General features: G+C 48.8%; 2 protein-coding genes across 4 annotated transcripts in view; both read left to right on the top strand.

The window, feature by feature from the left end:
* The first annotated feature begins 699 nt into the window (after nucleotides 1-699).
* On the top strand, nucleotides 700-3,690 carry FNDC4 (fibronectin type III domain containing 4). 3 transcript variants are annotated; one of them, XM_021697585.2, is made up of 7 exons: nucleotides 700-890; nucleotides 1,068-1,212; nucleotides 1,292-1,407; nucleotides 1,635-1,839; nucleotides 2,284-2,373; nucleotides 2,678-2,802; nucleotides 2,968-3,108. In XM_021697585.2, exons 2-7 carry the CDS (start codon nucleotides 1,128-1,130, stop codon nucleotides 3,001-3,003), a joined length of 657 nt encoding a protein of 218 aa, XP_021553260.1. In that variant the 5' UTR covers nucleotides 700-890; nucleotides 1,068-1,127; the 3' UTR covers nucleotides 3,004-3,108. The 3 variants fall into 3 exon arrangements, with proteins under 3 accessions (XP_021553260.1, XP_021553258.1, XP_044774757.1); XM_021697583.1 differs by lacking the exons at nucleotides 700-890; nucleotides 2,678-2,802 and having other exon boundaries at nucleotides 1,069-1,212; nucleotides 2,968-3,690; XM_044918822.1 differs by lacking the exon at nucleotides 700-890 and having other exon boundaries at nucleotides 1,190-1,839; nucleotides 2,968-3,102.
* A 1,792-nt stretch (nucleotides 3,691-5,482) lies between these two features.
* The window catches only part of IFT172 (intraflagellar transport 172), a 33,069-nt gene continuing 25,007 nt past the window's right edge, over nucleotides 5,483-13,544 (top strand). Inside the window, exons 1-10 of the mRNA XM_021697304.2 lie at nucleotides 5,483-5,588; nucleotides 8,533-8,676; nucleotides 8,901-9,013; nucleotides 9,456-9,495; nucleotides 9,789-9,854; nucleotides 10,062-10,141; nucleotides 10,336-10,423; nucleotides 11,311-11,525; nucleotides 12,418-12,541; nucleotides 12,935-13,030. Of these exons, the coding sequence (XP_021552979.1) occupies nucleotides 5,550-5,588; nucleotides 8,533-8,676; nucleotides 8,901-9,013; nucleotides 9,456-9,495; nucleotides 9,789-9,854; nucleotides 10,062-10,141; nucleotides 10,336-10,423; nucleotides 11,311-11,525; nucleotides 12,418-12,541; nucleotides 12,935-13,030 (1,005 nt within the window). The 5' untranslated portion in view covers nucleotides 5,483-5,549. The remainder of the gene's footprint in view (nucleotides 5,589-8,532; nucleotides 8,677-8,900; nucleotides 9,014-9,455; nucleotides 9,496-9,788; nucleotides 9,855-10,061; nucleotides 10,142-10,335; nucleotides 10,424-11,310; nucleotides 11,526-12,417; nucleotides 12,542-12,934; nucleotides 13,031-13,544) is intronic.

Raw genomic sequence — 13,544 nt, 5'->3', positions numbered from 1 at the left:
CCCATAAACCCAGCCGTCTTGATCGCTGTATCTCCAGCACTTCACATGCCCAGACACATAGGTGACGCTCAATAAATATTTAATAAATTAAAGAATGAATGAGAGCTAAGAGAATCAATATCAGATTATGAATGGGGAACAGATTTAAAAGCTGACGCAGTCTACAAGTAGGAGATTGTTAAAACAATTATCTCCGCCGCTCTGTCCCCCCCCCGGGGGGGGGGGGGGGGTTGGAATTCCTCCTCCCAACTTGGCGAATTCCACCCGGGGAGGGGGGGCCCTCCCAGGTGCCCGAGACCCTCGCACCTGCGCCTCTCCCCACGCCCCCGCAGGCTCCTTGGACCGAGCCGGGATCAGAGGCAAGGGGACCCGGGAGGCCGCCAATGGGAGGGTCGTGGGAGGAGCCCCGGGAGAACCGGGTCGGGTCGGGGTGGGGGGAGGGGGGGAGGGGGATGACGGCGGCGAGAACCCCAGCGGGGCGGGGCTGGCCGGCACGTCCCGGTCGGGCTGCGGCGGAGCGAGCCGGGCCAGCTCTGCAGAAGGCGGCGGCTGGCTGGCCGGGACGGTCACATCCCGCTGCAGGGGCCGGCGGAGCAGCCGCACTGCCTTCCGCACCGGGACTCAGGCCAGCGGCCAGGCCGCGCCGGCACCGCCCCCTGCTCAGGGACAGACTACGCGGCCCGTCCGAGCTCTGGGGGCCCCCGCAGCCCCGCGGCCCGCTCCCGCTACGCCTCCGCCTGCCCTCTGCCCGCAGCTCGGTTCCGCGCTGCCCGCCGCGCCGGGTCCGCGCCGGGATGGGGTAGGGGCAGCGCCACGGAGTCGGGCGATGGGCCGCCCTCTGGGCACCGTGCAGCCCCCCGAGGCCTGACCGACCGCGAGGACCGGCGGAGGTGGGTGTGGGCCGGGCAGAGCCGCCCGGGTGATGCGGAGGCGGGGAAGGCGTGGGGAGAAGGGGGGCTCCGGGGCTGCTGTGGGCGGTGGGGAGCCCGGGAGAGCTGCTGCCACCCGTGCGTTCTGGGCAGTCCTTGACCCCCACCCCCGCCCCCCACAACTCCTGCTACCTCCAGGAGCCCCGCCTGGATGTTAAGCGGAAGCCCCAGTGCCTCCCAGCGGACTCGGTGGGGACCATGGCTTCGCTGATGCCCCTCTCCCCATATTTAAGCCCCACGGTCCTCCTGCTGGTCAGTTGTGACCTGGGCTTTGTGCGAGCAGGTGAGTAAAGGGGTAGTGGGTTTAACCAGAGCTAGTCCGTGGATGGAACCTGTTAACCTGTTCACTCTGACACCCACAGACCGGCCTCCCTCTCCTGTGAATGTGACAGTCACTCACCTCAGAGCCAACTCGGCCACTGTGTCCTGGGACGTCCCAGAAGGCAACATCGTCATTGGCTACTCCATTTCCCAGCAAGTATGAATCACCCTTCTGCTCCCTCAACCTGTGTCCTTGGATCTCTGAACATTCCTTCAGTTACCCCCAGCCCAGACCTAAGCTCCCCTCCCAGTGGTGGGGAAATTTGGGAGCTGGTGTTCCCTGGCTCAAGCTGCCCTTTTTATCCTACTCCATGGAGTGCTTGGAGGTTCAAGAGTCCTGGAACTGGTGTGAGACTGCCCTCCTGTCCCATCATCTCCCCACAGCGACAGAATGGCCCTGGGCAGCGTGTGATCCGGGAGGTGAACACCACCACGCGGGCCTGTGCCCTCTGGGGCCTGGCTGAAGACAGTGACTACACAGTGCAGGTCAGGAGCATCGGCCTTCGGGGAGAGAGCCCCCCAGGGCCTCGGGTGCACTTCCGAACTCTCAAGGGTTCTGACCGGCTACCCTCAAACAGCTCAAGCCCAGGTGAGGGTCTCAGCTATTCTCCACTCCCGAAAGCTTTGGATTCTTGGGCTTTTCACCTGGCCTTTAGCCTCTTGGTTACTTCCGCCAAACAAGCCACAGTCTAGCTCAGATGAATAAAAGGATGATTTAATCCATCATACTGCCAAGAAACGAAAGAAAAAGGTTGGCAGGGGACTGGGTATAAACAGACTGATAATGAATCGTTTGGGAGAAGGGCTTTTAAGCTTCCTTTTACCCACCCTCAGTTCCCAGCCGCAGCAGCCTGCGTGAATACTCACCAGCAGCCTTCCTGCTTTTTGGTCTCTAACTACCCGTCCACCAACAGCTTCCTAGAGAGGGTCTACCAGGGGCAACCCTGGCCCCAGACTCTCCATCCTTACCTGTCTGCATAGAAGAGCTTTGTGGCCGTTCCCCATAACCTGGAGTCTATCTCCTCCTTCTCAGGTGACATCACAGTGGAGGGTCTGGATGGAGAGCGACCACTGCAGACGGGGGAAGTGGTCATCATTGTGGTGGTGTTGCTCATGTGGGCTGGTGAGTGAGCAGCTGGATGGGGGACCGAGGATTGGGGGAGCGGGGCTCAGTGAAGGTGGGAGATGGTGAAGGTTGTCGGGAGAAAAGGCAGGGAGGGAAGTGGAGCAGGGAGATGCTTAGTGGAGTGGGGTGAGCAGAAGTTTGAGGAGAGGAAGGTTAAGAGGGTGGTGCTCACACATGAACACCAGGAATTCAAGGGTTTTCTTCTCAGATTCTCTAGAAACTGTGTGGGTATCTCACTGCCCTTCAAGGCTGTGAGTGGGGAAGTCAAGATCAAGGCGCAGATTGTATTGTTGTGTTTCAGCTGTAATTGGGCTATTCTGCCGTCAGTATGATATCATCAAGGACAACGACTCCAACAACAACCCCAAGGAGAAGGGGAAGGGGCCGGAACAGAGTCCTCAGGGAAGGCCGGTGGGGACAAGACAGGTGATGTGGGGCCAGTGAGGGAGGGAATGGTGATTTTGCTTCTAGGAGCAGTCAGGGAAGGGGAGAAGGCCAAAGAGGGGCAGGAAATGAGGGAAAATGGATATTTGGGATGGAGGAGGCTCTTACCTTCCTGAAATTAGAGACTCAAGCCATTTTCTTTTGCAGAAAAAGTCATCATCCATCAACACCATCGATGTATGAGTGAAGAAACAGAACCAGAAAACAGATGCACTAACACCCTGGGGATGGGGATAGGGTCAGGGAGCGCCTCAGATGGTGATCTGCTCAGGACTGAAGGATCCCACAGTCTCCTAGAGGGTAATGACACTCCCACAATCTCAGGCCTGGTACCCGTCCTCTTTCCACTGTGAGCGGGGCCAGAAGGTAGGTCTCTTAGGGTCTGTGCCCCTGGACCTGGGGAATGGCTATCAGATGGGATATGTCCTTCCAACCCCCAGGTCCAGGGGAGAGTCACTTGTTCAACCGTATCCCACTAGGTCTCAAATGGGGCCCCCATTCCACCTGCATCAGGACTCTTGGCATCCCCAGCTGCCCCCACATCTTGCCTCTGGGTCTCAGAGAGGGGTGTTTCTTTGGCTACTTCCCCTCCCCCCAGCAATTAAAAGGAATTGTCTGGGTCTGGAGGCAGATGCTGCACTGCACTACTCCAATGTCTTCCATGGAGCCTCAGGTGCTCCCCCTCTCACCTGGTAGCCCCTCCAGCTGCTGGTGATCTCACCCCTTGGACATTTTTCCAATAAAGGTTCTTGGACAAACTGAAGCTGACTGTATGGTATACTGTATAGTATGCTGAAGACATTTCCCCACTGTCTCTCCCCTGACAACAAGGGCCTCTCACACCACCACCAACTCGACAGGAGCACTCTCATTATTTTAAGGTGTTTGTTTTGATTCTCTAGCCTGGAATGGGTGGGGAGAGGCCAGAAATGAGTATAGAAAACTGGAGCCCTAGTTCCTTTTGTTTTGTTCAGTGAGAAAGGGGCGAAAGAAAGGAGGCGGGGATATAAATTCCCCTGCAGCAGTGGAAACGAAGATTATACCACATGAGAGGGGCCAGTAACCTTTTTATGTTCACTGCCCACATTGACACCCAAGCTCTTCACCATTTATTTCTCTGACTCCTCCATCAACCTTGAGCTAATTTCCAGAAAAGGACTGAACAGTGTCTTGGGACAAATGCAAGAGCAGCTACACTAATGGATCCTTCAGTGCCATGTGCTCCTATCCTGTGCATTCCCGTACCTAGTCTTCCCTGCCCTCGCTTTTCCTTTTGTCTCTGTCTGTCTCTGTCTCTGTTCATTCGGTCAAAGCCAATAATAACTGTAAGGTGTAAATGAATTTATATTCACTCTCTGCCACTATATCCAGAGGAGGATTATGGAAATAAAACTGAGGGGTTGGAACTCCCCTGTCAAAAGACTTATACTTTGGGCTCTGGGGCTACTTGTTTCCTGTGAAAATAGAGGCTTTCCTCTACTCTTTCCTAAATTCCAAGGGGGGGGGGGTGTGATGGTGCCAGTGAGAGAAATACCTGTTGACGTTTGCAACCACTGTGGGGGAAAAGCTGTAGAACCCAGACTGTGTCTGGACAGCATATGCTACACTTTCTGGAGAATTATAGGTCTTCTCAACTTCGGATCTTTCCAGAGGAGGTGCATGAATAACTCTCCTTTTCTCCATCTCAGTCTCTCTGGTATGTTACAAGAATTTAGACCAATAATTCTGAAAGGGACCCCAATCCAAACAGATCAATAAGTCAATATCCTTGTTACTTAACCAAGCTCCAACCCCAGGTATCACAAGACTTAACCCTACCCTATCAGGTGAGCCAAACTCAGGTTTGCCCTCTGCCCTGAACCATAAAACCATCCCGATCTGGGCAGCAGTCTTTAACCCACTGCTACCCGATTCTGAAGTAGTACCTCTCACTGGCCACTGGTTCCGAAACACTCATCTCTCAGACTCTGGACACTTCAGTTCTTGGGATGGAAGTGGCATGGGGTACAGAAGCATGGCATGGAGATCGGGAGCTAAGAGCTCAGAACGAATAAACGCACCAGCTCTGGGTTGAATCCCATTTACATCCTTTACTGACTGTTAGTTTGGGTAAGTGACCCCTCTAATCCTGAGTCTTCTGGTATGTAAAATGGGACTAATAATGCCATCCCTTTCAAAAGGTGTCTTTGGGATTAAATGAGAGCGCATATACGACCCTTTGCACAGTACCTGGCAGACGCATACTGAGTATTCAGTTAGCTATCATTATTAGCTTTGTGATCCCGTGCAAATCGTATAACCTATTTGGGTTCAATTCCGTCCGCTGCAAAACGTATGAAAGCAACTGCCCTGCTTTCCTCCAGGGTTGCGAGAATTAAAAGGACGAACCTAGCCACACTTTACTCGCCTCAGGGCGCGAGAAAGACCGCGCTTACGTAGGACCTCGAGTTTGCGGAGGGCTTGTGGGCGTGGCTCGAGCTTGGGTTTGCAGACAAAGACACGATTGGTTGAGGAGAGGATGCGAGTCCTCTCGGTGTCCCGCCCTAGACCTCACTGCGCCTGCGCACGTCCTGTTTGCTTCGCAGCGAAGCTACGTGATGACCTTGCGGAGTGTGTTGCGCTCTGGTCGCGTCTGCGTCAGCGGCAGTCGCTGCGGCTGCGTGGCGGGTTGTCCAGGTAACCACGGGAGTTGTCGCTGACTGGTGGCATCTGAGAGACAGGTGTTCGTCATGCAGTTGAAGCACCTGAGAACCCTGCTGAGCCCTCAGGTGAGGAGTTGCGTGCCTCTTCCCAACCCCGCCCGCCTTAACGTTCCAAGAAAAGTGAGGGAACTGAAATTTCATGATGTTGAGCGCCTCCTGTTCTGCGGAAGACTGAAGGCTCTAGCGATGATGGGACTCTGCTCGGTCGATAGTGTGCAGTAGTTGAGACGGACCGCTAACCGCGGTAGCTTTCATTCCGTCTCTTTTAACATCAGTTGTGTACGAGGCCCCGTGCTGGGCGCACATGTAAACAACGAACCTAAGTCTGCACCCGAATAAACAAGCGCTTTAGGTGCAAGCCCCAAAAAGGGAGTGCAGAAGACCTCACGTTCGTTCTGATGATGAAGAGCTCAGATTCAGAAGAGGCTGGGCACTGGGGGAGGAACCATGCTAAAGAAAGGCTGGGTTTTGGAGCTCGGAGACCAGCGTTCCAAGTCCTAGTGCCAGCTCTACTTTAAATAAATGATCCAATACCGCTGATTTTAGCCCTTGTCACACAATCTCTCTGAGCGCTCACCCAACTACTTCATTTGGAAAATGGGAGTAACAATAATAGCAACCTGAGAGGATTTGGAGGAAGAGTTAAAGGAAGTAATGTACACAAAGGCCATTGCGAACTGAAAAGCAGTGTAAAAACTGATAGACAAGAGAGGAGAACATTCAAAAGTCAAAGGACAAATTCATACAAAGCTAATGACAATATCTGCCATAATGAATGTTTCATACGTAGTAAAGCAGCGTAAGTTAAGTAGTTAGGATTGGGGTTTGTGGAGTCAGACATGTGGATTTAAATCTTGGTTCTGCCACTTACAAACTGTGTGTGTAAACTTGAGCAAATTAACTTTTCTGAACCTCAGGTTCCCCATTTGTAAAATATGCATAATAATGGCATCTGTCCCTGCGTTATGAGGTAAAAGGAGAATGCATATCGAGCACTTATCAAAATGCCTAGTCTATGGTAAGATCTTGTTAAAGGTTAGCTTTTACTATTCTATTCCCTACCCCATTTAATCCTCACGACAGTGCTGTGAGGAAGGCTTCACAGAGGATGTGGCATTAGGAGAATAGAGGGAAATTAGAACAAAAGAGAGATGTGCTCATTGCTCAGTTAACTGCCCCTGAAACTGTAATTTAAAAATTCCTTTACCCTAATGGAATAATTGGAAATGAAAACCTCCTTCAGTCTTTCAAAATAAGATGTCATGAGGCAGGGAAGGGCGAACGCCCATGATGGGCAAAATGATGAAGGAAGATGATGAGCAATGGTTATTGATGGAGCCCTCAGCCCTTCAAACCTAATTTAATCAAGAGTTGGAGGGTGGTAAAGGTGGTGGTATGGCTATTTTCTGACTCTGAGGATTTTGATGAAAAAAAAAGAGGGCTTTTTTTTTTTTTTTTTTAACTTCTGACTTTGGAGGTAGGTGGGTTAGGAGTGAAAAGTAACAAAGTTTGAAACCAGAGCTCTAGAGCCCAAGTAATTAAATCACACAATTGGAGCAGAAGCTAAATGTTTTATCTCAAGGAGGGAAGTCCTTAGTGCAGAACCATTGAGGACCAGGGCTGGTGGTGGACAGATGTGGAAAGAATAATTCATTGGGAGACAACCACTTCTAAATTGGGCTTCTGAGCAGTGCATAGTTTTGGGGGGAAAAAAATAAAAAAACTAACCAGGTGGCATTTTCATCCTAAGTCTCAACTCTGATTGTCTTACTCCCCATTCTGGAACTTTCACTGTCTCTCCCTTTCCTACCAAATAAGCCCAAATTCCTTGGCCAAATTTCACAGATCTTTCTTGAGCTGGCCTCACTGTTTTTCCTGCCTTACCTCCTCTGTTGTGTTTGCAAGGTAGTTTCAGCTAAATTAAATCACTGTTTCTTGGGGCGCCTGGGTGGCTCAGTTGGTTAAGCGACTGCCTTCGGCTCAGGTCATGATCCTGGAGTCCCGGGATCGAGTCCCGCATCGGGCTCCCTGCTCGGCAGGGGGTCTGCTTCCCCCTCTGCCCTCTTCCCTCTCGTGCTCTCTGTCTCTCATTCTCTCTCTCTCAAATAAATAAATAAAATCTTTAAAAAAAAAAAATAAAATAAATAAATAAATAAATAAATCACTGTTTCTTGACCAGACTTGCCTTTGCTCATGTAATTCCTTCTACCTCGGATAAGTCCCCCCATTTAACTCCATCCATTCTTCAAAGCTTAAAGTTGATCAGTTAAACATAAAATTATCTCAGGCTTCTCCAAACTGTTATCATGCTTTGTATGTGCCTTTCTAATGGGATTTTTCCTGTTTTTGTACCATCTTATTAGCCTGGGGCAGGGACAATATTTTGCTCTTTGTCTCCCTCTCAGCCCTTGGCCATGTGCCTTTCTCAATAAGGTATTCAAAAAATATTGAATGAATGGCTAAAGACCAAAACCTATTTAAAAAAAACTTACCAGGGGCGCCTGGGTGGCTCAGTTGGTTAAGTGACTGCCTTCGGCTCAGGTCATGATCCTGGAGTCCCTGGATCGAGTCCCACATTGGGCTCCCTGCTCAGCAGGGAGTCTGCTTCTCCCTCTGACCCTCTCATGCTCTCTCTCTCTATCTCATTCTCTCTCTCAAATGAATAAATAAAATCTTTAAAAAACCCCAAAAACTTATCAGACCAATTGAATTTATTTCAGTCGCAGTCCTGGGATATGAGGGAGCAAGGCCATTGCAGGGGCACATTGGTACAGTTGATTCAGCAAGTCACCTCTTAGTGTATTTGCATTATGGGTTTCTAAAGCACCTTGTTCTCCTGGTCCAGGGTTTTATAGCCTTGGAGACCAGGATACATCACAGGCATCTCTTTGTTTTAAGGACTATCATGGGGGAAATTGACCAAAGTCACGCTAGAACTAAAGGAACTAGAAATGCTTTTGTCATTCTAGATGAACACCTGGGTTTATTTTTGCCCCCACTGCCTCTGCAGGATGGAGCTGCAAAGGTGACCTGCATGGCTTGGTCCCAGAACAATGCCAAATTTGCTGTCTGCACAGTGGACCGAGTGGTGTTGCTATACGATGAGCATGGGGAGCGGAGAGATAAATTCTCCACCAAACCAGCTGACATGAAGGTGAAGAGAGTACTCTGTGTGTACTTAATCTGTTGATGGGGCCTCATGAATCTGGAAAACTTCTTAACCAACTTCCCCAGCCATCGGCATAGGAAATGGCCTGGCCCTTCTTTTCTCAGGATAAATCCCTCAAACTCATTACAGTTACACATACACCTTTTCTTCTCTTCTCTCTTTCATGTGTACTCATTACCTCTTTTTCTTTTCTTTCTTTTAACTCCTAGTATGGCAGGAAGAGCTATATGGTGAAAGGCATGGCTTTTTCTCCTGATTCCACAAAAATTGCCATAGGACAGACTGACAACATCATCTATGTGTACAAGATTGGAGAAGATTGGTGAGGATAGAGACTGGGAGATGGGGTGACCTGGAAAAGAAGGGGAAGGCAGGAAGAAATGCCTCCCTGGGAAAGAGGGAGTAGAGAAGATGATGGTCCAAGCTGGGACATGGAAGGCAAAGGCCTTCCAGAGTCTGATGCTGCTTCTTTACCTTTGCCTGCCCTATGTGTTCTGAGATCCCATCCCCGGTGGAATCAGCCTAAGGTCAACATGAGACCCTTTGAGGTTCTGGGGAGCCCTTGGTGATACAGCATCTTTGTTACTGTTCCAAAGCTGTTTAGGCTCCGTTTTATGCCTCTTTTCAGGGCTCCTGTGGAATGGTAGGAAACACTAGAGGGGGCAGGGAAGGTGTCTGCTCTTTCTTCCCTTCCCCCAGCATCATGCGTGACAATTTATTTATGAAAGTGTTTTTAATATGCTTTCTCTCCTTTTATTTGGCAGGGGTGACAAGAAAGTCATCTGTAACAAATTCATCCAGACGGTAAACTTCAGACCTGTCTCTGGGAGATTAGGATGAACAAACATGTATCAATATATCTACTTATAAATGTAACCAGGAGTTGCATTTTTTAACATGTGAATCTGACCTTTCCAACTGCAAGGATGGTGCTGCCTTGCTGCTCATCCTCATCTGCTTTCCTTCTTGAGCCCAGTCGTGTCCTCTCCTCTGCTATAGGCAACTGGGGTGGTGGCCTGTGGCGGGGGGTTCAGTTTGTTATAAATGTGTTAGGCTACATGGACAGGGTTATCCTTTTCATGATTTCCTCTTTACAGAGTGCTGTCACGTGTCTGCAGTGGCCAGCAGAGTACATCATTGTCTTTGGACTGGCTGAAGGGAAGGTAAAGTAGGAAGAGAAACACAGGAGAGGTTGTGGGTGGGGATAATGGTCTGGAGAGAGAAATGTGGTTAAACTTCTCCCTTAGGGTCAAATTGTATGTTGGGGGAGAAAACAGAAGGACCAGTTTTTTTGTTATTTCTTTTTCCTTAGGATCTGGGTGGGATTGAAAGTAGCTTAACCAGACTTGTATCCATTTTCCCATTTTCAGGTTCGTTTAGCAAACACTAAAACTAATAAATCATCTACCATCTATGGGACAGACTCTTATGTGGTATCACTGACAACAAAGTGAGTAAGGAAGAACATATCCCAGGAGCTTGGAAATATAGGAAGAAGCGATGGGGATGTCGGGGCTGGGAGACCATAATATGGAAGATGGGGAGGACTGGTAGCAGGGAGCCCAGGTAGGGTAATGTTTGACAGAGAAGGGGGATTTCTTGGTGAGACAGAATGATCTCTTTCCTCCTCTTCCCCTTTTATAGTTGCTCTGGGAAAGGAATTCTCTCTGGTCATGCAGATGGTACCATTGTTAGGTATTTCTTTGATGATGAAGGCTCTGGAGAGTCACAGGTATGACTAACGGATGCTGTGGGATGGGGGTAAGGAAACCCAAAATCCCTCCTAGAGGAGGTTGAACGTTAAGATTGAGGTGCATGGGGGAGGCGGCTAAAGGAGAGAGAGAGAGAGAGAGGGGCACATTTGGATGCAGCCACAGAGAGAATTTGTATTAAGGCCAGAGCTTAATATTTGTGGGCAAGGGGAAATCAAGTGGAAAGGATTCTGAGAGTAAGGGAAAGTGAAAATTATTCTCATCTATGTAAAAAGTATATTTATGTGTATAAATTCATGGGAAAAAAGTCATTTGCTCTCAAGAGGGAAAAGGGAAAAAGGTGGGAGATAAAAGGAATGGTCATGTTTTACTTTGTATAATTCTCTATTGTTTGAATAACTTACATTAAGAATTACTTGTATAGGGGCACCTGGCTGGCTCAGTTAGTGGAGCACGTGACTCTTGATCTCGAGGTTATGACTTCAAGCCCCACGCTGGGTGTAGAGATTACTTAAATAACTAAGACTTTAAAAAAAGAATTACTCATGTAATAATTAAATTTATTTACCCTAAAAAGAAAGAGTCATATGCTCCCTGTGGGCCTACCCAGCGTTAGTTAATGTGTAGGATTATTAAAGAACTCTAACATATAAGTATTTTGAGGTTTCCTCTTGAGCACAATGTCAGTAAGTGTGTACGTATGTGATACATATGTGTGTGAGAGTATAAAACAGAAAGACAGTTTGTGAAGTCCTCCAGATTAGGATGTGTTGGGGTGGGAAGATGTTGGGAGGACGATTTATAGAGAGTAGGATGGTCAGAGTGAGTGTGTCAGGGGCTAGAAAGGAGAAATTCCGGGCTGGAGGTGTCAGAGTCAGAGTGATTGAAACCCTCTATTCTGTCTTAGGGGAAGTTGGTTAACCACCCATGCCCACCCTATGCCTTGGCTTGGGCAACCAACAGCATCGTGGCTGCAGGCTGTGATCGGAGAATTGTGGCCTATGGAAAGGAAGGCCATGTGCTACAAACTTTTGATTACAGCCGTGACCCTCAGGAGCGGGAGTTCACCACAGCTGCTGCAAGTCCTGGGGGCCAGTCTGTTGTGTTGGGAAGTTATGACAGGTGGGTCCCTCTCCACGTGCATCTTCTGCCTACTTTCCCTGCGTACACTCTGCTGTAGCCCAGTTAATCTCAAGCAGAGTGGGAGACTGGATGAGAAGCACGTATATGTTGAAAGAGATCCTCAGGTTTTAATTCACACACTTCCCTTTTCCTGCTCCCACCATCCGTTGGCACTCTGGCAATTCCAGAATGCACCAGGATTTTGTGTCTCCGTGCCTCTCCCTGGGACTCCACAGTGGAATTCATCTCCACTCTCTTTGTATTACCGTTGCTTCTTTTCAGACCACTGGCTTAGTATTTGTCACATTATATTACACTTTGGTTTTTATAGCTATCTGGCTAAATTGAAACGCCCTTGAGAAGAGGGCCTATTCATTTTGTTTTAATCTCCATTGCCTAAAGTAGCATGTAGTACATAATATATGCTTAAGTGTTTGGTGAATGAATGGATGAATGGAGGGATGGATGGATGATGGAACAGTAAATAAACAGCTAGGACCCGGGTCCCCTCATGTCAGCTTTGTCAGCCCTGTCCTTGTATCCCCTTCAATCTCATGTGGGTCTCTTCCTTCCTTTTTCTCTGTTTTCTACCATTTCTCTTTTCTTTTTCCTTATTTCTCTATTGCTAACAGCTCATTTTTCTCACCAGTCATGATCTCCTTTTGTTTTCTCCACTCCCATCACTCTCACCCCATTTTACTTTTGGCTTGATTTTTCCAGCTTCCTTCCTTTGAATCTTTTTGTCCTCTCCTATGAGATTCCCTAGGTTGTGTGTTCTCTTTTACTTCCTTTCTTCTCTAATACAGCAAAACTCATTGCCTTCAGTTCCCCACCCATTTCCACTCTTTTGCTCAGCCTCCATCTCTTCTAAAAGCCACCTACTTAATTTCAGACTTAGGGTGCTCAACTGGAGCCCTCGAAGAAGCATCTGGGAAGAGGCAAAGCCCAAGGAGATTGCCAACTTATACACCGTCACTGCCTTGGCCTGGAAACGGGATGGCTCACGACTCTGTGCGGTGTGTTTTACTAGTAATCCCTTTCTGCATGGGTGACTTTCTCCAAACTAGGAAAAATCCAGCCTTATCCTAAAGCACTGTCCCCTGAAACTAGAGTGTCTTCCCTTTTGATTCCAACCTAAAAATACGACGTTAAAGGCAGGAAAAAGAAATTCGCACTTTATTGGAAGTCGAAAGAGACAAAGAATTCTGTAGGCAGGGCTGATTTCTCCCTTTCATCCTATCACTATCCTTGAGTCCTGTGATTGCCACCTCTTTCCATCTGGTACTTCCCAAAACTGCCAGCCCTTTTACTGCCAACTCTTCTCTAGATTCTAGAACCGAGGTTTTGAGGGTGTCTCTAGATATCCTCCCCATGCCTGTTACCTTTTATGCTGTCGCTTTCCCTCCTAGGGCACACTCTGTGGTGGAGTGGAACAGTTTGACTGCTGCCTCCGGAGGAGCATTTACAAGAATAAGTTTGAGTTGACATATGTGGGACCTAGCCAGGTAAGCAGCTGATAGCCTGCTGCACCAAGATCTTGCCAGCGCTCATTCACCCTTGTGATGCTTTCCTACCTTGTGGACACAGCCACAGTGTCAAATTTAACCCCTGGCAGAGCTGTTCTGGAGAACAGAGTGTATTGGGCAACTCTTTGGCAACTTTCCTGCTGTAGCACTTCCAGCTTATTGTAAGAAAAAATTTAAACACCAGACTTAAAGGGTACAGAGATCGCCATTTACAATGTCCTGGTTTAAAACTTCACTACCTGGGGCGCCTAGGTGGTTCAGTCAGTTAAGCGCTGGACTCTTGATTTCAGCTCAGGTCATGATCAGGCTTGTGAGATCAAGCCCCACGTACGGCTCTGCACTGGGTGTGGAGCCTGCTTAAGATACTCTCTCTCCCTTTCCCTCTGCCCCAACCCATATCCCTGTCCCTCTCTAAAACAAAACAAAACAAAAAACAAAAACAAGCAAAACAGAAAAAACTTTACTACCTATATGCTGTCAACTGGGGAGTTTA

Source organism: Neomonachus schauinslandi, chromosome 10 (genome assembly GCF_002201575.2).
Source record: "Neomonachus schauinslandi chromosome 10, ASM220157v2, whole genome shotgun sequence".
Lineage (NCBI taxonomy): Eukaryota > Metazoa > Chordata > Mammalia > Carnivora > Phocidae > Neomonachus > Neomonachus schauinslandi.
This window is presented reverse-complemented; position numbering and strand designations above follow the sequence as displayed.